The sequence below is a fragment of the Pongo abelii genome, chromosome 19 (genome assembly GCF_028885655.2).
Source record: "Pongo abelii isolate AG06213 chromosome 19, NHGRI_mPonAbe1-v2.0_pri, whole genome shotgun sequence".
NCBI classification, from domain to species: Eukaryota; Metazoa; Chordata; class Mammalia; order Primates; family Hominidae; genus Pongo; species Pongo abelii.
In genome coordinates this window covers 55,087,457-55,115,346 of record NC_072004.2, presented here as the reverse complement: position 1 = coordinate 55,115,346, position 27,890 = coordinate 55,087,457, and the positions used below count along the sequence as shown (strand labels likewise).

General features: G+C 52.8%; 1 protein-coding gene across 2 annotated transcripts; it reads right to left on the bottom strand.

Moving 5' to 3' along the window:
* Nucleotides 1-889: 889 nt before the first annotated feature.
* TBX4 (T-box transcription factor 4) lies at nucleotides 890-27,890 on the bottom strand. Of its 2 annotated transcripts, none has more exons than XM_024235352.2 (8): nucleotides 27,708-27,890; nucleotides 26,753-26,847; nucleotides 18,484-18,603; nucleotides 16,766-16,913; nucleotides 5,668-5,820; nucleotides 4,483-4,571; nucleotides 4,143-4,372; nucleotides 890-1,568 (listed from the first exon to the last, which is right to left on the bottom strand). In XM_024235352.2, exons 1-8 carry the CDS (start codon nucleotides 27,888-27,890, stop codon nucleotides 949-951), a joined length of 1,638 nt encoding a protein of 545 aa, XP_024091120.1. In that variant the 3' UTR covers nucleotides 890-948. The 2 variants fall into 2 exon arrangements, with proteins under 2 accessions (XP_024091120.1, XP_054393419.1); XM_054537444.1 differs by having other exon boundaries at nucleotides 890-1,565.

Here is a 27,890-nt window from a genome sequence, read left to right as displayed (position 1 = left end):
ATGATGCCAGCTGAGGCGTGTTTCATAATTGCCCATCATAGGATGCAGATGGTATGGTGCCTGGGAGGCCGACTCTCCACACACCAGAGTGAGAAACTGTATGTTGGGGACCTAGGGGGAAGGGCTCTGTACTTTATTACAAAATCTGAATGATGACAGAGATGCTACTGGTTGCATTTTCCCTCCTCTTGAAGGAAAAGAAAACCCTTTAAAAATACCCCTCAGGTGACATTTAGCACATGACCCTTTCCGAACGTCATCCCTCAGACCTCAGAGCTCCAGTCATCAATGTCTAGGCCACTCACTGAGCAGCCAGCTGTACTATCAAAGTACACGTTGTGGCTTAGCTGAGCCCACCTCTCAGGCAGTCTCACAGACTCTCCAGAAGTCAAAGGAGTGGGCCTCCTGCTACCAAAACCAGATTCTCAGCTCCCCTTGCAAAGAGAAGGCCAGGAACTCTAAGGTGTGCACAGAGCCCTCACACCCCAGCAGCGAGAATCTTCCCGCCCCAGCAGTGAGAATCTTCCCGCCCCAGCAGTGAGAATCTTCCTGCCCCAGCAGTGAGAATCTTTCCCCATGGGAGAGACCTCCCCACCTGGCCCCTGAGTAAATCAACCATTATAAAACCCTCTCAATAACTCATATGAACCCTCCACTCCCATCCCACCCACGGGCATGTCAAGAGATGTCAGATAACAATAGACCCAGGTCCTGCAGCCAAAATCACTTCCTAGATAAATGTGGTGTTTTTTTTTCCTTGTCATGACCTCAGTTGTATGTCAGAAGATGGATGCTCTCCAAATACATACATGCTCGCGTGCACACACACACATACACACACACACACACTCTGGAATACCTTCCTGTGTTTCTTGGTAGAGTGCAGGCCACCCACAGAGGTTAATACTGGAGCAACACAGTCCCGGGGCTGCGGAGGAGACGTGAGAGTCATCCGTCAGTCCAGTTCTCCACAGTCCCCATTCCTGAATGGTACTGTAAGGAAGATTCTCGGGACAAGGAGAAGGTTTGAGAGTAGAGAAACTCATTGGCAGCATTTAGATGTGGCGAGGGTGGCTTCCTCTCACACCCCGGGGGGAGGCCGCGCTCTCTTGGGAATGAGGCGCTGGGCCCCCGCTCTCGGACCTGAGACTGGGAGAGCTGATTGTAGACACTGAAGTGGGCATTTCCTGGTGGCTGGGAGCTCTGAGCGGAGAGGGTGGGCAGCCGCGGCATCATGGTGGTGGCGGTGAAGTGCGTGGGGAAGGGCTGGTATGGCACAGTCTCCATCGTCTGCACGCTATAGCTGGTGTACGGCGACACTGAAGTCCACATGTTACAGCTCAGCGGAGGTGGGGGCAGGTCGTCCACCCCAGACACCCCGGCAATCTCGGGCCCTGAACCTGAGTACATACATGCTTCTCTGGGGGTCACCTCACTGCAGTAGGAGGGGCTCAGCATTTGCTGGTCGTAGGGAGGGGGGGAACGGAAATAGTGATCCTCCCCCACCGAAGAGGGGGCTTCCAGATAGGATCGCTTGCAAGGTAAGTCCAGGTGGCGGGCACCATCTGCTGAAAGACAAAGTAACACTCAGGAAGAACCATTTCCACCAGCCCAGGCCCCAGAGCACCCTGCTGGATGCCGGGACAGCCTGTCCTTGTCCCTCCAGGCCCGCCCTCCCCATGTTGCCATGGCACTCCCAGAGCCATTTCAATCAGCCACAGCTTTTATAGGGTGGCAGCCGCCAAGAAGTGGTCAGATTACGGACCCTACTCAGAGGCCACGGGGGACACCACATCACCGGACACTGAGGGCCAGGCTTAGCCAGGCAGCACTCGGCTTTGATCCTTCGCCAGCCTGACTCTTGGGAGAGTGAGAGGCCTTGGTATGCAGTGGCATTCTCAGGCTAGGCCCTCCCTGGCCAAGGAAAGTGGAGGCATTTGGCAGGCCAGCCCATGCCCAGAGGCCACATCTGTCTGAAGTAGCCAGAAAATTAAGGCCGTGAGGTTTCTGCCTCCATCCTCAGCTCCCAGGAAGACCTCAAGGAGCCAAAGCCACTTGTAGGCATGTTTCTGTTGCTTTTAGAAGATGAACTAATCTCACATGTGTTTAAAGAAGAGCCATCAGATTTTTACTACACAGATTCCAACACCACAGTGTCTACAAAATTAAGAAATAGAACTGATAATAAGTGAAAAAGGTGACATACTTTTCAGGCGAAGCAGATACTCTGGGGAAAGATGACATCAGATGCCACAAATCATGTGTGTGTGCCTCTCGACATCCTCCACAAGGAGGGCCTAACTATCTGGAGTGGCATGACCTCCCCTGGGATCCAGGGCTGACCCAGGCCTGAGGGTTTGGGGAGCAGCCCACTGAGCCAATTAAAGAACACTCATCTGGGCTGGGTGCAGTGGCTCACACCTGTAATCCCAGCACTTTGGGAGGCCAAGGTGGGCGGATCACTTGAGGTCAGGAGTTCGAGACCAGCCTGACCAACATGGTGAAACCCCATCTCTACGAAAAATATAAAAATTAGCTGGGTGTGGTGGCATACACCTGTAATCTCAGCTACTGGGGAGGCTGAGGCAGGAGAATCACTTGAATTCGGGAGGCAGAGGTTGCAGTGAGCCCAGATTGCACCATTGTACTCCAGCCTGGAAGACCGAGCGAGACTCCGTCTCAAAAAACAACAACAACAACAACAGCCCCACTCATCCATGGCTCATCTTGGCCTCCCTCCTCCTGTTTCCTCCAGGGATTCATTTGGGGAGTCTGTGTGTGCGCCCACGGGGCTGGAAGCAGAGGGGCTAAGTGGGTGTGAAGGCCTGTACTCACCTCTCTCCTCTGCCCCTGCTGGTGGCATCTGCCCTGCCCAGGGAGACCTGCTCCTCTCCCTTGCCCAGCTCTCTCCTTTGCCCCTCTCTCAGCCCGATTCTCCGTCTTCTCTCCAAATCCCTCTCTTCTCCCTGCGCTAAGCTCTTGATCCTGGCAGGTGGCCTATTCACTCTAGGTCAAGACTGGGCAAATTTTTTCTGCAAAGGGCCAGATAGTAAATATCTTAGGCTTTGTGGGCCGCAGGGTATCTGTTGCAACTACAAAACTCTGCTGTTGTCCCATGAAAGCAGCCACAGACAACCTGTAAGTAAATGAGCATGGCTGTGTTCCAATAAAACTTGACACTAAAACTTTAATTTCACATAATGCTCACATCTCATGAAATATTTTTCTTTTGTTTTTTTCAATTGTTTTGAAATGTAAAAACTATTTTGTACAGGCAGCAGTCTGGGTTAGATCTGAAGGCCACAGTTTGCCAACCCGTGCTCTAGGTCACTGAGTTCTAACGAGACTTGTACAGGGGATCTCGGAGCTCTGCTGGGCTAGTCCCTAGGACCAGGGCTGAGGGAACATTCTGGATGGCAAGCAAAAGTCCCCAGGCTCATTCCAAAGGGAATTTCAGCGGCCCCATGAGGTCTTCTGGTGGAGTAACACGAATCATTGCAATTCTATCCATGGAGGGATCAAGACCTGGCACAGAGCACAGATGTGATGGTGCCCAGCTCCGGGCTCCTCCTCTTTACGAAGAGGCCTGGCACAGAGGGTGCTGTGGCTTGTCTTCCCAGCCCCCACCTACATCCACAATAGCTCATCTCAACTCTCAAGCAGCCTCTGCAGATCCTGGAAGGAATGATTGGGTGGAAGGCCCTGCACGTGAGACACCAAGTCCTCCCTGTTCTGGAATTGAGTTTGCTTTGACAAATAACAGCCCCAATCCCAAAACCTCTGGACTGGGAAGTGTCAGCCTCTTCCTGCGCTTCCAGGCAGAGCCCAGCTCACCCCATGAGGCTTTCAGAGCAGTGACTGCAAAGCAACACTTGGAAAGGTGTCTGGGGACACCAGGGCTACAAGCTGTCTGTGAGGGTTCCAAAGGCAGCATGAGAGATGAGAACCAGCACCCCTGCACTGGAAAAGATGGCCCTGCACCCAGCTGTGATCCCTAACCCTTCAAGCCCACTCTCCCAGGCCACACAAGCACCAGATGAGTGTGTGTGTGTTGGGGGGTGGGGGGGAGCTGCAGAGTGGTTTCGGGGAGAACCTCACCCCTCCTCTGACCCTCTAGGGCTTCTAGACCAGGAGAGCACTACCTCGTCTTTTCAGGCAGTGATAGAAGAGGCTTGAGTCCCTCTGGGTGGGAAAGGTGCTGAGGGGCAGGTCCTGAGGCTCCGTGAGCTGCGAGTGTGCCCCGTTCTCGTGCTGGTAGTGCTGGAGTGCCTGGTGGGTGCCGAGCAGGGGGCCCACGTCCGGTGTGGCCGAGAGCTGGGGGGAGATGAGCCTCTGCCTCATGATGCTTTTGGAAATCACGGGGTATTCTTTGCTGAAGGGGTGGGGAGGACAGGAGGAGAGACAGGAAGAGAGTGAAGATACACAGAGGCCACGTGCCTGCATCCCATCTGCCCGCCCCACCCCCAGGCTCCGCAGCCCCACCTCTGCAGTCGGGCCACACGCAGGTCACTGTCATCACTGCCCCGGAATCCCTTGGCAAAAGGATTGTTCTCAATTTTCAGCTGGGTGATCTGTGGGGAGAAAACACATAGGGTCACCAGTGTGAGGCACACAAATGTGTCTCAGTTTCCACGTTTGTAAATGGGATCATAACACGTAACCTCCCTCCCTCAGGGGTCGCCCTCCAGCCTCACCTCTTCTCAATACCCTCCTTGGGGAGGAGGGTGGGACTGGACTGGCCTCTGGCCCTCCCTCCTCCCCAACCCCAGGCACAGGCGGAACTGGGGCAGGTCTGGGGAAGTGGGTCTTGCCATTCACACCTGGTTTGTCCCTGGCTCCCTACTCCTTGCTCTCCACCCTCCGATTCTTTCTCCTGCTCCCCAGCCCTCTGCACTGCCGGACTTCTGTCCCCATGGGTCTCTCCTGGGGACCTGTAACATCTTCCCAGTGAGCATCCCGGGCCTGCTGCCTGAGTCTGTGCAACTACCACATCAGTCTCTGAGTGACCATTCTAGATGCAGTTCCGACTCTGTCACTCTTCTGCCTAAAATCCACCACAGCCATGGCCCTTCCCCAGTGACCCCTGCCCACCTTGCCAGTCCCTGTGTGCATACTGTGGAAAGCAGATGGGCAGCAGAGCATGGCTGTCAGTGACTGGGACGCAGTGGGGGTGGCCGGGCTGGGCCGGGCAGTAGCGATGGGGGGAGGTGGCTGGGGCACCTCTGACCACAGCCTGGGAAGGGCCTCCGCTCAGGCTCTGCTTCCACACCCCAGCTGACAGCACCCCAGGGCTCCTATCCCCATTCCCTACCCCTCTCTCTGAAGGCACCAGGAGATGAACCAGGAGAAAGAACATTGTGGAATGAAAGGGCCCAACGCTCAAACCACAAGGCAGGCTCCAAGGTCCTGGTTTTTACAGTTGCCAATTTTCTCCATTCCCCAAAACACAGGGATCGTAATTCCTCTGTGCTGGAGATGGACATATCTAGGGTCCTTTTCTGTTCATCATTCGATTTGCTCACGGCTCCGAGGGACTCTAGGCTTCTGAGGTCCCTGCACTGGGCCTGCCCAAGCCCTGCTGGGACTCTGGCTTCACACTCTGCCTCTCTGCATGGTGGAAGAGAATGCAGGGTGGTGTTAAGTGGGGCTGTGGGGCAGTGGCTGTACCTTGTGATTCTGGTAGGAGGTCACAGAGATGAAGGAGGTCTCTGGGAACACGTGGGTGCAGAAAGCAGTGTTTTTGGAGCCGAAAGCATTGTTCTCATCAGCCTTAACGATGTGGAGCCGCGGCTGGTACTTGTGCATAGAGTTGAGGATGATCTGGAAGAGAAGGGTCTCATGCTGAGCTCCAGGTCCCCATCCACAAGCCCCAGGCCCTTGACCTCATTCATCTGGCCCTGGCCTGGTTTTTCTCATTCTCCTCAAAGCCCAGGATCCGGGGCCTACCGACCAGGACTGGAGCTCCCAAGTGAAGAACCAGGCCCCTGGGCCCCAAACTCTCCCCACCCTGGCCCTCCTTAACTTCTCTGCACCAGCACTAACGCCCAGCCCCAGGCCCTCCTGATGTGACCAATTGATTCCCTGCGGTAATGGAGAACTTGAGTAAGCCCTTAACAGTGTCAAAGCCCACTGTGAACTCAGCACAGTGTAGCAGGTGGAATTCTGAGCTGTCAGCAAAAGTCCAGGGTGCCACAGAGTCACTGTTTGATCTCAGACAAGTCACTGGGCTTCTCTGTGCCTCAGTTTCCACGTTCGTAAATGGGAACATAACACGTAACCTCCCTCCCTCAGGGGTCCCCCTCCAGCCTCACCTCTTCTCAATACCCTTCTTACACATGACCTGCCTCTTCTAGAAATACTTGGGTTTTGCAGGATAAGAGAGAGGGAGGAAGCTGAGGAAAATGTCCCACTGTAACTTTTTTTGTCACATTGCTCATTTGTTCATGCATTTCTTTTCTTTCCTTTCTTTCCTTCTTTTTTTTTTTTTTTTTTTTTTGAGATGGAATCTCACTCTTGTTGCCCAGGCTGGACTGCAGTGCCGCAGTCTTGGCTCACTGCAACCTCCACCTCCTGGGTTCAAGCGATTCTCATACCTCAGCCTCCCAAATAGCTGAAATTACAGGTGTGCTCCATCATTCCCAGCTAATTTTTATATTTTTAGAAGAGACAGGGTTTCACCATGTTGGCCAGGCTGGTCTCGAACTCCTGACCTCCAGTGATCTGCCCACCTCGGCCTCCCAAAGTGCTGGGATTACAGGCGTGAGCCACCACACCTAGCCTTGTTTATGCATTTCTCAACGTTCACAGAGGCCTGCTGACGGCGTGCTGGGGAGACCCAAATGTATCCTGCCTTCAGACCTGCCCAAGGCCGCTCCCAGCCCTCAGAGAAGCTCTTCAAGCGTTCAAGGTGCTAAGGTAGGAGACGGCACAGTTTCCAAAATAGTGCCATAGAAGGCTAGAGGCCCCCGATCCCAAGGGCCCTTGAGGATGCCATGGGCTGGGGGAGGCGGGTTGCCGCGGCTGGACAAAGCTTAGCAAAGCGCCCTGGAGGCGCGGCCACTGGAGCCTCCGGGGGCCGCTCACAGTAGTTGCTGCTCCAAACCTGCTTCATTTGGCTGCGCCCCACGGTAGCAGCTGCATGATGTGCCATTAAAATGTATTTTTTATCGTTGACATTTGCCAGACGCCCTCCCCATTGAAGGCAGGACCAGGAATTTGGGGCATTTTATCAGCCCTGCGGCTTCTGTTAACCCTTTCGTTTCTGTCCTGGCCAGGCCAGGCGGGCCCTCGGGTCCCCTTCCCCTCTGGGCTCCCCTCTCTGTAGCTGGCAGTGCCCTTTCCTTGGGTTGGTCGTTGGGCTGCCACCCTTCTAGGTTTCCAGGGATGGGACCTGGTACTGACGCTTAATGAAAGGTTTAACCCGTTAGTGACCAGAGTGACAAGAGAAAGGCCAGAGTCAGGCTCTTCTATGGCAAGCCTTGGCCAAAGTCTTAGTCTGGGAAGACTCTGCTCTTATCGTGCCCTGGGGCACAGGGATAGCCTAGAGAACCAGCTCAGCTGAGGAACGGGTGGGCCAGGACCTGGGCTGTGGGTACTGGCCTTCCCTGGGCTCCTTGGTTGAGCTGGGTGACTCCATCCAGCAGGAACCACACTTTCTGCCTACTGCACTGGCCTCAGCCCTCAGTGACAAACCTCCGGACCCTCACGAGGCAAGTACATAACTCCCAAACCCCAAACCAGGTCCTGCAGCTGGGGACCTGCTGCCCAACTGGGGGCCTGCCAGGTGAGGAATGCAGAGTGAGGCTACGGGACACAGGTCCCGCTCAGAGAGGCCTCGATGTTTGTCCCTTTCCAGGACGCTGGGAATGCTCCTGTGGTGAGAGGAACTGGGCCTGGAAAACACCTCCCAGCCCCTTTAGGTGACTCCATCACCATGCAGTATTCACAGAGCTGTAGGTGTCCACAAAGGACCCACGTTCCTGGAAGATCCAGCAATGGAATACCTGGGAGGTGGCCTGATAGCTCCAGGAATGCCCAGTTCCTACCTGTGCACTTTTGCACATGCAGGTCCCTCTGCTGTCTTGATCTTCCTTTCCCATTCTTTTCTCTCCTTCTGGGCCTAACATCTCCTCTAGGAAGACCCAGCTCTTCCAGGAAGTCTCAGGTACAAAGGCCTGCTCTGAACGCCCAGTTCTGAAACTTACTTCTCATGCGTTATCTACCTGGTTGTCATTCTGCATCCTAGTGGCATCCTATTTCTTCTTGTCCCTTCAATTAAGCTCTAAACTCCTCAGGAGAAAGGGCTATACCTTTTATCCTTTTGTACCTCCAGGCTCCTTTGGCCCCAGACAGGATCTAGTGAGTGCAAGGTCGGGTTTGAGAGTGGGAAGATCTGGGCCACGACCACAAACTCTCTGTGGGAACGTGGGCAAGTCCCCTCCTCTCTGGTCTTTGCTTGCTCACTAGAGACGAGATCATCTCTAAGGCATTTCCCAGGTCAAAAGTGGTGATGAAACATGTGCAGAGATGATCTCCCCGAGCTCCCCGACGTTCCAGCTCCTTGGCATGAAGTCCTCCCCCAGTCACTCTAGCTCTCCAAAGGTGGCAGCACAAAGGGAGAACAGAGACTGTGGGCTGAGAGAACCCAGGACAGAGCCATAGGCACCAGCACCTCATGAAGGCTGTGCAGGACACTAGGACACATGGCAGCAGCCACCCTGCTCCTGTGACACCTGGGCAGTCACAAGCAGTTGTGGGCTGGTCAAAGCTCTGGGTATCATCATCAACTCCCCTTCTCTTCACTGTCATCCACCTCCAGGTCCACTCAGTGACCGATTCCTGTGACTCTATCTATAAAACAAAAGCCCCTCCATTCCCTTTGCACATCCCTGCCTCAGGCCCCACCATCTCTGGCTGGGCTGCTAGGACAGCCTCCCCCTACCTCCATCTACTTTCTCTCCATTTCCTCCTGAAACACATCCCATCAGTTCACTCTCCTGCTCAGAACCTTCTGGGAAATTCAGGAAGATATGCACTGCTTAAGAGCAGGGCCTTCTGCATTTCCTCCTCTTTCCCCCACATCCCCTCCTACCACTGCTGCCACTATATAGGGCTCAATAAATGCCTTATATCCACAATCCACCTTTGATTCTTCCCTCTTGACCCTTGGAATAAAGGCCAAACTCCTTAGCCCATCAGACAAAGTCCCTGACGACTAGGGCAGAGAGACTGCCCAACACATCTTCCGAGGCAGGGAACCAGCCAGGCTCACAGGGAAACCTGCAGAGAGGGAAGCTGCCAGTCCTACAGGGGCAGGTGGGAGCCACTAGGTGAGGGTAACCCCAGTCATAGAGAAGTCAAGAAGGGTGCAGACGCCTTCATGATCTCTGTTCACCAGCGTCAAATCCTGAGCAAGCTCTTCTCCTTCTCCAACCATTGGGGTCCCCATCTATAAAGTGGGGCCTTTGACTAAGTGGCCCCAAACACTCCTTCTGACTGACAGTCTAGAACCTGGACAGGTATCTGGAAGAAAGTCCCACCCATTGAGCCAAGACAAGTATAAACTTGAGCCTTAGTCCCATCAGCCGGGAGAATGTGAAACCAACTCAGTGATTCACACACCTGGCTTTGCTCGGAAGTTCCTCAGGCACCACATGAAACTACTTTGCCAGAGTTTCACATTTATATTTGCTGCAGAGGATATGGGGCCAAATGCGCCAGCCACGTCAACAACCCCACTACATGACTGGTTCCGTCATCATCATTCTTTCACAGAAATGGGATTCATTATGTTCTGGCCACAATTCAGAAGCCTGTTCTATTTTAACAACGGCAATTGCGCCAAACATCCCTCTCCTCAAGAGATCGCCATAGCGTGCTTGGCCAATAAAGCCCAGATCTATCTACATTGGAATCACAGAACATTAGGGCATGGAGAGGCAGGCCATTGAGATCATTTGTGTCCAGCTCTCTAATTTTACAGATGAGGAACAGAATGCTAGTAGTGGAGACGTGACTCGCCCAGGAACACACAGCTGGTTGGAGACACAGTCTGGAGCAGGATCCAGATGGCCTGTGAGAGAGCACACACTGCTCTCAACAAACTCAGAGTTAATGAGAAGGTGCCAATTAAACACTGTAAGGGACTTGGGTCAGCGGGCCCTACAGAACACAGAACACGTGTTGTCTGGATGCTAGCCCATCAAGAGTGTGGCTAATGTCCATTTTGTCAGATACTAAAACCAGATTTACCCTGTATCATAATTTTACTTTCTGTGACTACCTTCTCCATCATCCTTCTGATCCTCCCCAGCCCTACAAAGAGGTTAGGACAGTGACAGGATCTCAGCTTAAACACCAAAGAAGAAAAGAAAGAAAACTGAGACCCAGAATGATAAGAGGTGCATCCAAGGAAAATTTAAACTAGAACTAAGTCAGGGAGCCCATCAGCCCACTCAAGAGGCCTTGCCCAGGGAACCTTAGGCCTCACTCCCACGGGAGCAACACTGGGGTGGTACAGTGGGGCCTCCAAACCTTCCTGCCTTCTGCCATGGCAACAGCAGTAACAGCTGGCACTTACTGAGCATAGCTTATGTGCCAGGCCCTGTGCTAAGTCATTTACATCCACCATAAAATTAATCTTTACAGTATCCGTATAAAGTAGGCATTAATTATTATTGCGCTTATTTTAACAGGCAAGGGACTGAGGGTCAGGGAGGTGCAGGCATTTGCCCAGCATCAGACAGCCGATTTCAGGCACAGCCAGAATTGGTACTAGTTTCCAAGCCTGAGTTCATACCTTAACCTGGCTGGGGAGGGTGGTACCCGATCTGGAGTTCAGGGCTTGCCACATTGTCAGGGATCAGCAAATGTGGGAGGAAAGGAGGAAAGAGGGAGATAAATAGCTCTGGGTCCCCACTGGCAAATTAGCAGCATAAGCTTTGGGGGGACATCTGCCCCTGGCAGGGGAAGTGGCTTTGCTGTCTAATAACCACCCCCTTCAGGAGTTTCTCATGCACTTACCATCCACCAGCACCCACTGGCTTGCCAGACACGGTGGCTAGGCACTAGAATGTCACAGTGATTGGAAACCTCATGGTTTACTATCTGGTGGGGTTGTCACATAGTAACCCCGAAAATGAGCAGAAATAAGTGGTGAGAAAATGTAGTGAAAGAAAGGCTGAATTTATTATTGTAACAAATCAGGTGACACACCTAACAAGAAACGTGCAGGGCCATTTCAAGGAAACCCGAATACGCTTTGAAGGACCAGAAAACCCTCAGCAAATAGAAAAGCCTTCCTATCAGTCTTCTCTAAGTAAATTTATAATTTAAGGCAAATCCAATAAAAATACAAATAAGCCCCTTTTTTTAACACTACAAGCTTATTCTAAAGTTTATGTGAAAAAATAGACAAGACTAGCCAAGAAAACTCTGAAGATCAAGGAGGCCCAGTCCTGCCAAACACTAAAACCTATTATCCAGTCTCAACAGTTAAAAGACTGGCGTGTGAACAGGCACACATTCATATGGGGATTTAGTGTTCAGAAATAAGGCACCTCAACCAGGGGAGGAAAGGGGATGACTCAATTAGCGATGCTGGGACAACTGGATAGCTCTGCAGAAAAAAAAAAATTGGATTCACACCTCAAATCAATGCCAGGATAAATTTCAAAAGGATCAATGGTTGAAATGTAAAAATAAATCCATAAAATACTAAAAGAAAAGTCTCTTATAAGTAAGGAGCGGATTAGGGCTTTCAATAACTCAAAATCCAAAATCTATAAGGAAAAGACTGATCAATTCAATCAAAAGCATCAGCGTGGGAATATCACTACAGGCAAAACCAAATGACAAATGATAACCTGGACATGTGTAACTCATCACAGATAAGAGGTACATCCTCCTGATTTATAAGAGTTCCTAGAAATTGATATCGAAAACCTACAAGAAAAATGAGCAAAGGATGAGAACAGCAGTTCACAGGAGAGGAAATTTATTAAAAGAAAATGCTTAACCTTACTCATAATAAAGGAAATGCACATTAAAGCTAAAACTGATATCCACATTTCACCTGTCAAACTGACAAAAATCCACAAGTTTGTTCTCCCACCCTTATTGGTAAGGCCATAGCAGTGGTGAAAATATATACATCAGTACAGCTCCCAAGGAGGGGAATTTGGTGATATTTTCAAAGTTACAAATCCATGTACCCTTTGAACAGGCCATTTATCTCACAGATATACTTGGCACAGCATAAAATGGCATATGTACAAGCTTAATCAGAAGAGCAAAGAATAAAAAAAATCTAATTCCTTTAACAAGAACTGGCTACACGATTTCTGAAACAATCATTTTGATAAAATTCTATGCAGCTGCAGGCTGGGTGCGGTGGCACATGCCTGCAATCCCAGCACTTTGGGAGGCCGAGGCAGGTGGATCACCTGAGGTCAGAGTTTGAGACTAGTCTGACCAACATGGTGAAAACCTGTCTCTACTAAAAAAAAAAAAAAAAATACAAAAATTAGCTGGGCGTAGTGGCAGGCACCTGTAATCCCAGCTATTCAGGAGGCTGAGGCAGGAGAATTGATTGAACCCGGGAGGTGGAGGCTGCAGTGAGCCAAGATCGCACCACTGCACTCCAGCCTGGGCAACAAAAGCAAAACTCCATCTCAAAAAAAATTAAAATAATAATAATTCTGTGCAGCTGCAAAAGGGATGAGGAAGCCGTCTCTGAATGGACTGTTCTCCAAGAAATATTATTAAGTTTACAGAGCAAATGCAAAAAATGTTTCTATAGTATGCTACCTTTTGTGTGTAAAAGAGGGGATTCCAGATTACACATTCTGCCTATGTGCAAAAAAAAAAAAAAAATTGCTGAAAAGAAATTGGTAGCCATGGTTGCCTGTACTGGGGGTTGAAAGAAACAGTGGATCAGGAACAAGTAGAGAGAGATGTCGTATTGTAGACATTTTAATTTATTCAATGATTTATGTTTAAAGCTTGTGAAAATATTTCCTATTCATAAATAAAATTTTAAGATGCAAATAGGTATAAAATTAAAACTTTGGCAAGTACTAGCATGAAAAGGTGCATAGTGCTCTGACAGCATGGAATGAGGACCCCAGCCTTTCTCTCTGAAGAAGGTGCATTTGAGCTTGGATCCTGCAGCTCAGGAGTAGCTACCTAGGCGAAGAAGGTGGGAAGATAGTCCCAGGCCTAAGGGTGTGGCAGTCAGGCCTATGTCAGTTATGAAGCCCAGTGGCTAGAGGGAAGTCGCATATTAAGGGGACTAATGCCTGCTACTTTGTGACTGAGGAACTGCAGTCCACACCTCTAGCCCAGGGGCTAATGCAGCCCCTCCAACATTTGGACTCACTGTGTCAGAAATCATAAACTGGCCCTCCCTCCTCAGCAATCCGGGATACCTGCATGCCACCATTTCCTCATCGTGCTACAGGATACAGGTCCCACCTATGCCCCAGTGAGGCCCTCCCCGACTTCCTGAAGCCCAGGTATTGCTAGAAGCTTATTCAGAAGAGGAGAAGAGGAAGAAAGCCGAGGGAAGCAGCTTCCTTTCCCATCTCATAGTCACCTGGCACAAGACACTGCTGGGCATGGGAGATAGTGGCAGGCAGGAGGGACAGTGGGCAGGCAGCTTCTGTGGCCAGCAGAACAGCAGAAGCAAAGCTAAATTCAGGCCACCCGGAGGCAGCTCATCCAGCCCCAGCCCCATGGTCCTTTCTGCTCCTGCCTGGCCCAACTGCGGGACTGGAGCTGACTCCCAGGTCTGAATCTGCCCTTCTGAACCTGCCTTCCAAGGTTCGGACTGGAAAATTCCTTGTGGGTTTCTGCTGTAAAGGCTTTCCTAATCCCACAGCAAAAACCCACAAGGAGTGCTCTAGTGAGAGCTCAGTCCTTTTAGGAGGTTCTGGCCATGTGGTCTGAGAGGTTCCTGTTCCAGGGCCCCATCTGCCATACAGGACAGGCTACCAGGCCCAAGACTTCAACCTAAGGTCCTCAGACTTCAGAGAAGAGCAGCATTCATGGAAGAAAGGAATCTTGAATGATAGGAAAACCTGGATTATCCCAAAATAGCTGTTCCACACCCCCGCCTCCGACAGTCAGGGCTTCCTGCTCTTTGAAGCCTTAAGGCACCAGCAAGCAGACACATGGGCTCTCAGCCACCCTGCTCATCTCCTGGGATGAGGAAATGGAATGGCTTGGGCCCAGGGATCTCCAAGCTAGAAGGACACTGAGTCCACCTGTTGGACCCCAAGATGATACCACAGCCACTCTCCTGAGCTCTCAACTTGCCCTTTTGCGAGGAGAGAGCCCGCCCTTTTGGGCAGGAGTTGGGGGTGAGGGCTGCCAATAGGAGGCAGCTACTCAAGCTTCTGGGATACCATGAGGATTCCCAAGAAAAGTCCAAGCCCATGTGGCTGGAGAAAGTCCCTTGAGGCCTGGAAGCTTTCAGGGCAAGCTGAAAATGTAGAAGTGGTTGTGCAGAAGGAAGGGCAATTCCCAATACAACGTGGCTTTTCCCTGGCCTCTTGCACCGAGAAGCCAAGAAGGGTGACTCCTTCATCCTTCAATGGGAGCTCACCACTCCCACGGGCACGGGCCAAGGGGCAGAAGAAAATCAATGTCCAAATGGGTTGCTGTGCCCTGATATGTCCCTCCACAGCCCTTGTCTGAATGGCCAGAGGCTGCTTCCTCTTCAAGGGTGCTCTGAATAGGTGAAGATACCGCAGCGAGAGCCCTGGGTACAGAAAGGCAGTGGAGAAGCCCAGAGACACTGGACCGGGAAGCAGAAGGCCTGGGTCTGAGACAGTACCTGGGCCCTACCACACCCACAGGGCTGTTGTAGCCAATAAACTGCAAGTACTGGGTAAGTGTGGGGATGAAGGGAGAAGGAAGATGCTCTGCAACCCACTCGTCCAGGGAGAAAGCTGAGTTTCCGTGGGTAGTATCCCTATCGTCAAGGCAAGGGAAGCCCCAGGCAGGCGTGACAGGTGTAGCCAGGGGCACCCCCAGCATCACAAGCCCATCAAGCAGCCTCACTGGCCCTGACTTCTATGCAGGTTATCACAAACCACTCACAGACCCAGGGAGAGCCACTGAAGAGGTTAACCAGGCTGTGAAAATCTACTGCGGGGCTGTGAAGGCCAGAGCGCTCTCTCCCACTTCCTAAAGAAGGCGCAGCTTTCCATCCCTTAACTCCCTCCACTCTCACTTTCTAGAGTTCGGGGAAGCAGAGGTGTCCTCTGAGACATCCCTGCAGCTGGTAGCCCTGACAACAAGCTGGCGCATCCAAAATCCTCTTCAGGCTTGGATCCCTAGGGACAAATGGCCACCCAAAGATGCAGCTCCCCACAAGCTCTGTATTCACCCCCCATGGGGTCTGTGTGTGTGTGCAGTCGTGGGCCAGGTTCCCTAGCCTCCCCACACAGAGACCCTCCCTACCCTTTGAGGCTGGTGCCACAGCCTGGCCAAGCATAGGAAGCTGGGTAGGAGTTGACTGGGAACAAAGTCTTGACCAGGATGGTGCCCAGGGAGACCCAGGAAGCCCCTCTGCCTCTCAGCTGAAATGCCCTGGGGCTCGGAGAGGTGGGAACTTGGTTGATCCTCCCCATTGGGAATCTCCCTGCCCTGTATGGGAAACCCAGTATAGGGACTCACAAACCAGATAAGATAAGTCAGGAGTTGACTGCGTTAATTAAGCATTCTCCTAGCTGCTTGTTTATAGCTCACCAATGACTCAGAAGTGAACTGAACAGATTCTGAGAAATTAAAACTAAAAGCTCATTGCCAGTTACATACCCATCAATCAGAAAAGAAGCATGGCTGGAGTTTTCCATAGGAACTATGTTTCAGAGCTGGGGCGTAAAAGCGAGACATACCTGCACATCTCCTAACCCCAACAGCCACACCTGCATCTCAAAGCCTCCACTGCTTCTGCCCTGCACTTCCCCAGTAACCACGAGCAGTCTCAAGGGGTGGGGCCTGTGCCCTGGCAGATAATACCAGGTCCCCAGACTTCTGTTTGCCACACACTTGAGCTAAAAATTTCCACATAAAAATCTCTTTTTTGTGGACTTGCCAGGGCCAGATGGGGAAAGAATGAGCTTGGGCAGCCTGGATGGGGCGTCAGCAGCATCCCTGGGGCTTCAGAATCTCTTCTGTAAGGACCAGGCTAAACCCAGCAGGAGCTACCATGTGAGCCAGAGCAAGGTCTTTCCTTCCAGAAGCAGGCGGCTGTCAGTCCAGGCAGACAGTACACACCAAAGAGGGGCTTTGGAACACATCCGTGACTCTTGCTCGAAAAGGCTTACCCTTCTTGTGTTACGTTCCAGCAAGGCAAGATTTTGGGGAACTGAAGCTGAGATCTGACCTGTCACGTTTATCATCATAGCTGCCATTTATTTAGCACCTCCTACATGCAAAGTGCTTCCTGTATACCCTCTCATTTAAGTCTCACAACCATGAAAGGTACATATGGTCATCTCCATTTTCTAGACAAGGAAAGTGAGGCTCAAAAAAGCTGAGACAATTGTCCAGAGTTACCCAGCCAGTAAGTGGCCGGGAAGGAAGTCCAGCTCTCTGCAGGCCTCAGAGCCTTGCGCTCCTTCTCTAAACTGGTCAGTGAGTGCCAAAGCCTGGAGCTGGATCCCGGAGTGGATTCTCCCTATCCCCATCCTGGCCTGTCCCACCCCTAAAACTGCCCCAGACTTGCCTCCTGGGGCCAGGCAGCCCCCATGCTTACATGGCCAAAGGGGTCCAGGTGGTTATTTGTCAGCTTCAGCTTCTGGAAGGAGACCAGCTGCCGCATCCAGTGGGCCCCTGTGGCAGGAGAATCCGGGTGGACATACAGCCTTCCTGGCATGGCCGGCTCAGCCTTCCCTGCCACCATCCTGCCAACAGAGCAGTAAGAGCAGGAGATTACTCCAGGGGCTGGTGAGGCCAGATTCCCTGTCCCCTCTTGGAGCAAACCCCCATTGACCAGAGAAAAAAATAGCTGCTGGTCCCACCACATAGTCAAATTAGTACTTCAAGGGTAGGAGTGTGAGGGACAGAGGAGAGGATGCTGAGGAGGAGAGAGCAGTTCTGAATCTCCTTTATTTTACTGCAGTAGAAAAAAAAGGGGAGGTTACAGAGAAATGGGATCATTTAATTGAAGGACTGGGGCTAATCACAAAGATATTGTGAGGAGATTTAGGCACTTCTATGTATATTTACACTTATGATTTAATTTTTTTTTTCTTTTTAAGAGACAGGTTCTCACTCTGTCACCCATTGTAGTGGTATGATCATAGCTCCCTGCAGCCTCCAATTCCTGGGCTCAAGCAATCCTTCTGCCTCAGCCTCCCAAGTAGCTGTGACTACAGGCATGCACCTCCATGCCTAGTTAACTTTTTACATTTTTTGTAGAGACAAGGATCTTACTATATTACCCAGGCTGGTCTCAAACTCCTGACCTTCAAGTCATCCTCCTGCCTCTGCCTCCAGAGTAGCTGGGATTACAGACATGAGCCACTACACCTGGTATGATTATGATTGTCACATGTTATAAATTATATTATTTAGAGGGAGCTTCTCAGAGGACCTAGACAACTCTCAAAAGGCTGGTCCCCAAAACAATGGTAAGAAATTCATTGGTATCTCTCCCCGCAGCCAGAGCCTGCTCTGAGTTCTAGCCCAGAGAGGGAGAAGAAACAGAAACATGGCCCTTGCCAGGATGTGGCCACCAAATCCTGCCTCCTCGGCCCAATCTCTCCAGCTCTGTGGCTCACTTGCCACGGAGCCCAGTGTCCTGGCTGGCTGCTCACTCTCGGAGCCCTGTTCCGAGCTCCCAGGCAGTCAGGGACTAAGGAGTTGGCCTCATGAAAGTTAGCCCAGCGTTTATTTACCTGGCCCCTTTTGGTTTTGTCCCTTTACCTCTCTATGTCTCCCAGCCCCTTGCCAAAGGGTCCCATCCACCAACCGCCTGGTGGAGCCTCCCTTCATCTGGATGGCTGGAGGGGCCTGAAGCCAAGGAGAGCATGGAGAAACAGGAGAGTGGCCCCACACAGCAGGTAATGGCCTTGCTCTTAAAGTCCCCAAGAGAACTGCTCCCATCTTCCCCACAGTGAAGCACTGACAGTCTAAATCTGGCCAGTGTTAATGATTTGTCTGTCACCTGACAGCATAGTCACCAAATCCTGACTACCCATGGCCATAAGGAGAGTACAGACACTTGCAATCCACCAAACTCCCAAACATGCAGCTGGTTTTCAGCCCAACCCCAGCCCCACCTGAAGCAGGCATGCAGACATTCGCTGACCACCTCAGCCTCTGTACAGCCAGTTCCAGGCAATGGACTCCAGCCTGCAGACCTGGGCAGTCACTCAGGTAGCTAAGAAATCCCCCGGACAAAACACTAGGTGGGGGCGTGGCAAGTGGGCAGTTGAGGGAAGGTGGGTGATGCGGTCAGGGTCCACTTACCATTTGTTGTCACAGAACTTGTAGCGATGGTCATCGGCAGGGACAATGTCAATCAGCAGGATGTACTTGGTCTTGGGGTTCATGCCTGTGACTTTTACCTTGTAGCTGGGGAACATCCTCCTGGGGGAGCCGAGGGGTGAGGTGGAGCGTGTGGACAGAGCACCAGGAGAGATGGAACAGAGTGAGCAAGGGGGCAGAAGGCCGCTAACAGGTGCTGCCCTTTTGGCCAGCGATCCTGGCATTGGTCAGAGCTGTGTGACCTGCACAACTCACTTCCCCCCCTGCCCGTGCTGCACAGTGAAAAGGTGGCACTGGCTGCTGTCTCTGAGCCCCTGCAGCTATCAGTCTGTGTCTAGGAGGGGAGTTTACACCATTTCCCAAATTCACTTATCCCCTCCCCCATAATCCCCTAAGACTTGGGGCTAGTGCCTGTGAGCAGCTGAAGCACAGAGACCCCAGTCAGGATTGTGGGAGCAGATTCTGATGCCAACTTTGCTGCCTTAATTTCCCTCCTGTCCTTTGCCAGCCCACACACAACTGAAGTTCTGGGGTGCAGTTACAGGGGGCCGGAAACCCCCGTCAGCTGCTTCCATAAATAATGAGCTGCTTCCTCTGGGTCATGCCTCTGTGGAAATCCTTAGGCCTAAAACCAGCTTTCAGGAAAACAGGAGACTGCTGTCCAAAACCCTGCTAGGTTTGGGTTCTTCCAGTGTGTCTATCAGGGGTATTTCTCCCTATGAACACCTTACCTGGACCTGTGCACCCTGAGTATCAGGGGAAAGTCGGTCCAGGAGCCTCATGGATAAGAGAGGGCATGGATTCTGAAACCACCTGCCATGGTCACAGCCTGGACCCCACTGATAAGCCTTGGGCAACTTGCTTGAACCTCTCTGTGCCTTGGTTTCCTTATCTCTAAAATGAGGATAACATTACCGCCTGTCTCATAGATTGCTGCATGAATTACCACGGACCCCTGCTGCACTCCACCCTCAGCAAAGTAAATGGAGAAGTGGTATGACCTACTTCTGTGAAAATGGATTCACCAAAACCCAGAAAGTTTGTCATTTCCTGCAGCTCATGCCAAGGCTGTCCAGGGCCCTGAGGTTCAAGGCACATTCTAGAGGGGGCTTCCGCACACCCCTCAGCACATACGCACACACAACAGCACAGCGCATACACAAACGCTCTGGGCACAGCTCCCTCCCCTAGTCACTAGGTCCCTGACTTCACCAGAGGGAAGAACGGAACTTCCCACAATCCTCCTCAGACTCCACCCCCCACCACAGCTGATCTTCCACAAAGGTGTTCCCCAAGAGAAACAGGATCCAAACCTAGCTGAAGACACAGTGAAGACACTAAGCCCCACTGAGCTGTGCCACTGCCCGGCTGGTCCATTCTGGGACAACCACCAGGTGGTTCTCCGCCTCTCACTAACCCAAGACAGTACAGGACCCTGGAGAAGCTGTCCAAGATGCCACAAACAGCTGATCAGAGGCCCCTATTTTGTCACCAGGGGCACCAGCTTACCTGGACAGAACAGGGCTTCCAGAAAGGATCAAGGCCTCTATAAGCTGGCAGGCCCTAAGCCCAGGCCAGGACCCCGACCAAGGTGGAGGGTTCACTTCCTTGCCAGCCCACGCCCCACCCAGCCCCGCCTGTGCCCCTCTCTTGCTGGAGGAGAGGCCTGTGCAAGCACTGCAGGGTGGGGACCTGGGGATGTGGGGTGTGTGTGCCCAGGCGCATGTGAGCGGTGTGCAAGTGCGCATGTGTGGATGTGTGCGTGCCTGGAGGGAGGAGGGAAGTTCTAGCTGCAAGTCTAGGGACTTATAAACCTTGTAGAAGAATTTGTCTCAGATGTCAATTGAAAGCATTTTCAAATGTCCACCCCGCCCCCTCTCCAGGAATGGGGGAAGTGAGGGGCTCAGGAACCCAACCCTGCCTCCTGCTTACCAGCCCCCCTATCAGGCCTGGGGGCGCAGCTGGAGCTTGCACCACCCTTTCCCGGCCCTGCCTCTCTCCTGGTGGGCCAACAGCTGAAGCAGGGAGGGCAGCAGCTGCCTCGCCTCCCCCTTCCCTGGGGTAAGGCCAAGAATCCTGCCCCCTCCAGGCCACCATTTTGTAACTGCCACAGAAACAGCCACAAAATGGGGGCAGCCCTGGCCATACTTGGGCTGGCCTGGCACCGGGGGCCTGCACTCAGCTTGTTTCCTGTCATCATTCCAGGTGGCAACAGCAGAGGGCAGCCATGGCTTCCCTCCAGGGCCAGTGTCCACATAGGGGGCCAGGAGTGAAGGGCTCACTGCCACTTTGGCAGGCATCATAGCCTAGGCTGAGAGGAGGCTAAAGGGCCCTGGCCTTCCCCTATCCTTCTCCCTGCTGGGCTTCATTTCCACAGCCCAGGAGGCCAGGCTGACACTGACTAAATGTTTTCTGGAAGGCCTTTGAGGAGCCTGTTCTCTGCAGCCCAAGCTGGTGTCTTGGGACCTGGCCCCTGCTGGAAGCTGATCATAGGCCAGATTCCTGACTGATAAGGAGATGTGGGCATCGGCACAGGGAAGGGGAGTACCTCCCAGCCTCACCTCCCCTGCCCACCAATTCCCCTCTACCTAAGGCAGCAGCGCTCAGAAGCTGGGGGACAGGGACATAGGATGTCTGGTCTGAATGGGGAGTTCAAAAGCCCTCTGCTGGGGCCTGAACTGCCTCAGGGAGTTCCATTGCCTTCAATGCAACAGATGTCTAGGTCTTGGCAGGATCTAGTTGGGGGACTGCTTCTGAGCCATGCAGAACCCACTCTGGGGTGGGTGGGGGGCCCTAAGCACTATCGTTTCCCTGCCTAGGTGGCTCCAGAAGGAGGAAGCATCCACCCAGCATTGGGAAAGGGCTGCCTGTGAAAGTGAGGCCCCCTCTGTCCCCTCCATTGGCTTCCTGCCCAGGTCGAGGGGAGAATTCAAGGCCCCTTGGGCATCTGCCCTTGGGTTCTTGAAGGGACTAAAGTTGGTGCCTAGACGCCTGACTTGGGGGTGTTCCCCAGCGTGGCATGCCTCAGGCCACAGAGGCCAGGCTGGGTTTGGGAGCTGTGACTTCCTATGAGCTTTGCCTCTCTAATGAAAGGTTTGAAATGATGGAGTGAGATGTAAATTGTTTCTGTGATTTACGACATAGAATGTACCCGAAAACCAACACCCTACGGTGGAAAGCAACGCCTCCCTGTTTGTGTGTTGGGGTGGGGGAGGTGACCAAGAAGGAAGACACTGCGGGTGCCGCCTGTGTCCACGCAGGCCCTGCCACCAGCGCTGGCGGAGAAGCCCGCCTGTTCCGGGCACTCTGCGTTCTACCTCTGGGTCCGCCCCAACGCGCCCCCTCCTTGCGCGCTCCCCCGCTCCCCTCCCTGCACGCTCTACCTACGCCCCCTACCCTCTCCCTGCTCCCACCCCGTCCTCCTGTCCCTCCCTCTTCCCAGCCCCTCGGCACGCTTTCCACGTGCCCCGCACCTTCCCTCCGCGCCCCAAGCGCCCTCTCCATGCTCCCCCAGTTCCCCGCTCCCCCAGACAGATGGGGGTTCCCCTCAGCACACGCGGAAACGGCTCCGCCAGGGGAATAAACAAGCCGCCTGCTCGCCGGCCCGGGAGGAGATGAAAGCCCGGGGCTTCTCCTCTGATCATGAAACAAGCTCTTGAAAGGGTGCGGGGCTGGAGCCTTTATCTATTCATACTCGGAAATGGCTTTAGAATGAACTGCTAAGATAAGCTTTCTCGGACGTTTCTTGGTGTTGGAGGCGCGCGGGGCGCGGGGCAAGGGTTTGGGGCTTTTTTTATTCTGGCAACAAACCCGTAACTGCGAACTCACTGCTGAGGGAACACGCAAGTTCTAGCTGCGCTGCGAGAGCCGCAGGAGCTCCCCGGCCAAAGCGGTGGCCAAATTCAAGGCGCTTACTCTCAGCCCCTTTCCTGGGGAAAGGGACAGAGACTAGGGGATACCCCTAGATTCTCTCCACCTGGAGGGTCCCCCAAGCCCCAACCCCACTGCAGCCCCGACTTTCTCGGAGGTCCCTGGGGACTCCAGGAACAGCTACACGGACCCTCCCTTAATGTAGGGGAACACCAGCCAGAAGGGGTCAGAAGTCTAGAGAGTGGTTTCAAAGGTGGGGATGGCTCGGACTGGGTAGGCACACAAGAAGGATTCTGGGGCGGTGGTGGTGATGATCTATTTCTTTATCTGGATGAAGCTTACACGAGTGTGTTTATTTTGTGCAAGCCTGTAAAGCTGCACCCTTAAGACGTGTGGACTCTTCTGTAGGAATGTTCCACTTCAATACATTTAGGTTAAAAATTATGTATGTGTGTACACATACACAGGCGCCTTGGAGCTCAGAGTCTGAAAAGAACCCTACAGCAGTAAAACGGCAGGGGTCCCTGAAAACCTTTTGTTTCTCCAACCCTGATGTCCGTGGGGCTTTTCAGGAGGAATCCTGGGTGTGCCGGGAAGAGGCCAGGGCCCCGCATCCAAGGCTGGGGTTAGGAGTGGGGCTGCTGGTGCCACCTACACTGAGACCAAGCCTTTTGTAGCCAAGTGAGTTCTGATTTTGAAGCTAATAAATCGATTTCCATGTTTCACACACATACACAGAGGCATACACACACAGTTTTCTAATTCACCCAAAGCATATTTAAGAAATCTTTTCCCTGAGGGAGGGGCAGGGGTGAGAGTGTGTGGAATGGATGTTGTTTTGGAAGATCAGTTGCTTCTCTTAGATTTTTTTAAAGGCACTTCCTTCTGATAGACTTTTGCTTTCAGAAAATACTTTAAAAAGAGATCAAAGCACTCTCTCCCCAACCCACTTTCCCAGTGTCTTCAACCCTTACTTCTCTTATCATCCACGCCACTGGGCTCTGACGCTCTGTATACAGAGTGAGGGCAATTGGCTTTGAAGCCCCGGATTAAGCCGGGCCAAATCCTTGCCTCAGAATAACAAACAATACAGGTTCAACAGGAGTTCTCATCGGTAGTTCATTTTTCAAACGCAAATTCACTGTCACTAACACAGGCAACATTGAACTCAACAGGCTATGAAGGCTGATAGTGGAGATTTATCTGGTGGCAAAACCATGACCTAGGAGTAGGGCAGTGAGACAGTTAGGCAATTTTCATTTTGGGGAGGTTTATATTTAAATTTTTTTGTGGAGCTCACTTTTATCTATGTTTGGGAGAAAATGCAGTTTCTCACATGTATCAAGCTTGGCAGGGATGTGGGGAGGCCAAGAGAGGGATCTGCTGTCTGCGGCTATCAGCACCAACCCTCTGGACACAGAGACCCAAGAGACTGAGACGGGCTGCGGAGGGCTGTGGCCCCCATTTCACACCTGACATGGAGGTTGCTGAGTACTCAGAAACTGGTAGCTCCCACTGTGGTTGGCATTTTATTCACCAGGCCAAATTGTTTGGCAGTTCAAAGTCACTATCCAGTGAAAGGGATTCTTCTCTCTGTCGACCTTCAAGACTCTCAAGGACCCAGAGGGCTAAGGTAGGAAGGAAACTTGTGATCTGAGAACTCAACCTGGCTTGAGAACATTCTGGCTCCCCTTTTCCAGAGCCTGCTCCTGCCCAGCCAGATGGCAGTTATCATGTCCCTAATCAACCAGGGTCTCTAGGGCAGAGCCACAATCCACACTGAATAGGACCCCGTAAAAAAGCAATCAAGGGAACTTATCAAAGTAGGGGTTGTGTTCTGGGGGTGGGGTGTCTCATCTGTTTTCCTGTGTGGACCTGGTAACTGCCTAACTTCCCTTCTCTGGGGTTTGGTTTATATTCTGTTGGTTCTCCTCCAGCTCTAGCCATCTAGGAAGCTGTGATTCCAGGTTTAGCAGCAAGGCCCAGACTGACAAATGGAAGTGTACCAAGAAGGGTTCCACTAGAGGCACACAGAATTTGGGGAGCAGGGAGAGGCACTGCCCAGGATGTTGAAGAACCACAGCCTAAGTAATGTAGATCAGAGCAATACAGTGGTTGTTGAAGGAGGAGGGCAGCTATGAAGGAGGAAATGGGGTCTGTGAGGGGTGAGGGGTTGGGGGCATGAGACTAGTGATTTTCTTAAGAACCAGACCTGGTGCAAGGATAACTTTCTGCCAGAGAAGTGAAAAGCTGTGATGGATCCATAATTGGCCAACATCATCACAGCCATTTTTAAAATATTATCATAATTCCCTAAGGTCCATCTCTAAGCCTCAACTAGGATCAAGCACAAACATCTGCCTGAAGCTGGCCGCCTATGGAAGTGTGTGTATAAGTGTATGTGTTGGGAGAGGGAGGAGGAGGACCCATGCAGATGCGGGAAACACTACTGAGGAAAACAAAAAAAAATGTCTTTTGTTTAAAATGCCAGAGGCCAGACATGCCCAGAGAACATGCTGGCCAGTTATTTTCAAGAGACAAGGTTATTTCTGCTGCCTAAAAATGGAAGTTCTGAAACTTTCTCTTTCTTACCTTCTTCCCACACCAGCAGGCACAAGAAATAGCCCCATTCCCCTTTGCACTTCATCAAGTGGATTATCCATTTACCAACCATCATCCACGTGATTCCCTGGTTTGAGTTTCACAGTGATAGAAAAGGAAGGGACAGCAGATAGGTCTATGGTCACCATTTCCCTGACACCACTGAGCTACAAGGAGACTGTGACTTGCCCAAGTGCACTCAGCCAGAAAGAGGCAGGGCTTGTGACACCTGGCTTCCACTGTCCTCAATGCCTGCTCCATGTTGCACCCTCTGCCAGCCCCTTCATGCGTCTTCCTTCCCTATCTCCATCCCCAAAATACAGCAAGCTCAAGCCCTAAAATAAACCTACTCTGTCTCCTGATAGAGGCCCTGAGTGGTGATGCCACCTCCCTGGCTAAGACCTGAGGGTGGCCAAGTGCCCAGACCTCCACCCTCAACAAAATAAAGGAAACTTTATAAGGCCTGCCAGTGAGCAGAGACAGGAAGGACCACAGCACCCCATACGCTGCACACAGCAAACCAGCCGGCTTTTTGTTTCCTTTGAATAGTCTATCATTCGCTAAGTGGTTCAGCAGAACTGAGTTCTCTAAAAAGTAGAAGAAAATACTGAGTGGGATGCCAGACACTTCTCTAATTATTGCTAATATTATTCGCTAGCACTTCTTGTGTGCTTGCATGTGACAGGATCTTGGTGCTTTACATACAATGTATGAGGCAAGACCTGTTCTTTTACAGATGGAGTGGAGAGGGAGCAGAGACCCTTAAGTACCTTGTCTGAGGTTGCACAGATAAAAGTAGCTGAGTTGGAACTGGATCCCTCACCCACCATGGTCTGACTCCAAATCCCTGGCACTTGAGGTTTCATCATGTTATTCCTTCAAAATCCCCATTATGAGACACATCCAGGCAAAGGGACATTTTCACACCTAATCTGTCCTCAGGGACCGAAATCAAGTGTGCGTATGTGGAGGGGATAGAGTGGGTGGGGAGGGAGTTCCTGAACCTGAACTTGCCAGCGTCTCTGTCTACAGCAATCCGCCTTCACCTGATAACCGTTCTCCTCCACACTCCTGCCCCCACCCCACCAGCCCCAGCGAATCTCTCACTCACCCCACCCCCCGTGAGTCTTCCTCCTCTCATCCTCTCCTCCCTGTTCTCTCCCACAGACACCAGCGCATTTTAAAGATGTTTCCACTTTATAAATCATCCTTTTCTGGCAGCCACCGAGGGCCGCTCCCCCAACAACACACACGGAGCCCAACGTAGTGCTTTCCCGTTGGCCAGAGATGGGGATGGAAACAGAAGAGCGGCGCCCCTGGGATGAAAAACTTGGGGTTCGAGTCACTCACGAAAATGTATGAAAACCGAACAGCATAGTCTACTTCCCTCTCCCCATCTGCTGAGAGGCATCTCTGGGTCCCCAATCAATGCATTCCTGAGAAACCTCCTCAGGTCCTCAAAGGGAGGAGGGCAAAGCGGCCCCCCAGGGGGCCAAAAGTGCTGGAGCTGGGACTTTGGGCGTCGTGATCCCTGTTTGGATTTATTTGCATAGCGCTGCCCCTCCCCTCGGTCTTTCCCGCAAGTCCCGCGCGGCTGCGGTGGCCCCCTGCGGGCTTTGGCGGCCCAGTCCCAAGCTGCGAAGGGAGGTGGCACTGACGCCCGAGGAGGCAGAGAGGACTCCCCAGGCCACCAGGCCGGGGCCGAGAGGACTTCTAAGGGACCCCCCGGCCCCCGTTGCTCCCCACCGCCATCCCCGGAAGTAAATCTCCCAGCGCTGACCTGCCAGCCTTAGTGATGATCATCTCGGTACCCGCCTCGTGGAACTTCTTCCAGAGCTCCTTCTCATGCAGCCCCACCTTGATGTTCTCGATGGTCTGGGGATGGGAGGGAGAGAAACTTGTGTCTGCCTGGCCCAGGGCTCCACGCGGAGCCTGAGGAAAGAAGAACCAGACCCGAAGAGCTGTGCGGAACCCTGCCCGCCCGGAGCCCACGGCTCCAGATTTCGTTTCACAGAACGATTTTGAACTATTCGTGAATACAGAAGAATTAATCGGTGGCTAAAACTTCCTCCTTTGAAGCTGCACTTACGGAGGAACCCGCAGAGGACACACATAGTGGCCAGCGCAGGTTAGACGACACTCCTGCTCACTCATGAACATTTCTGTGGCGGACCATAGCCACAGGCTCCCGGGGCAGACACAGACAGGGAGAGGCGCACGCACCCTCGGCCAGGCGCGCGTCTGCAGATAGTGCACACAGATCCCCAGGCAGCATCCTGTGCACTGTGATTGTCCGATTATCACTGTGAAGCCCTCGGCGACGTCCCAGAGGCCTCGGAGCCCCGCAGCGGCTCCCGTGCGCACCGGCGGGGTGGCCTCCTCCTGCCCCTCCGCCGTTCGGTCCCAGGCCCTCTACGGGTTGTTGGAGCTGGACACTTGGTCCAGGCTCGCTCAGATGCTCTGGGGGTCTCCCTCTGTCTTACCGCCCTCTCCTCTATCTCTAGCTCTAGCTCCTGCTTGTCCCAGAGTAGCCCCGAGGGCTCAAAGTGGAGAAGGACCCAGAAGGCAGAGAAAGCGAGCCCTGTCCAGTAGAGAACGAACAGGCAGACCGTCCTGAATGCAGGCAGGTCCTCCTGAAAGCGAGTCCTGCCGACAATCGGACGGAAAGACGGACACAGGCGGCCCCGCAGGCAGACCGACGCCCGACTTCTACCCGACGGCTGGCGCAGCCCTACCTGCTCCGCGGCGGCGGCGGCGACGTCAGCCCCGGGTCCCGGGGGGCTGCCTAGCGCGGCTCCGCTGAGGCCTGGCGCTGCCAGCGCGGGCTCGGGGGCGTTGGTAGCGCTGGCCTCGCCGAGCGCTGGGCCCGGGGCCCGGAAGGCCTCCTCGCTCTCGGACAGGCCCTTATCCTGCAGCAT

What these genes read in the sequence shown, in the direction of transcription:
- TBX4 (XM_024235352.2), bottom strand. Translation starts at nt 27,890, where the DNA reads ATGCTGCAGGATAAGGGCCTGTCCGAGAGCGAGGAGGCCTTCCGGGCC. An exon ending in ATCATCACTAAGGCTGGCAG is followed by an intron (nt 18,604 to 26,752) that starts GTCAGCGCTGGG and finishes CGGCTCCCCCAG; the next exon opens with GAGGATGTTCCCCAGCTACA. An exon ending in ACCTGGACCCCTTTGGCCAT is followed by an intron (nt 5,821 to 16,765) that starts GTAAGCATGGGG and finishes CTTCTCTTCCAG; the next exon opens with ATCATCCTCAACTCTATGCA.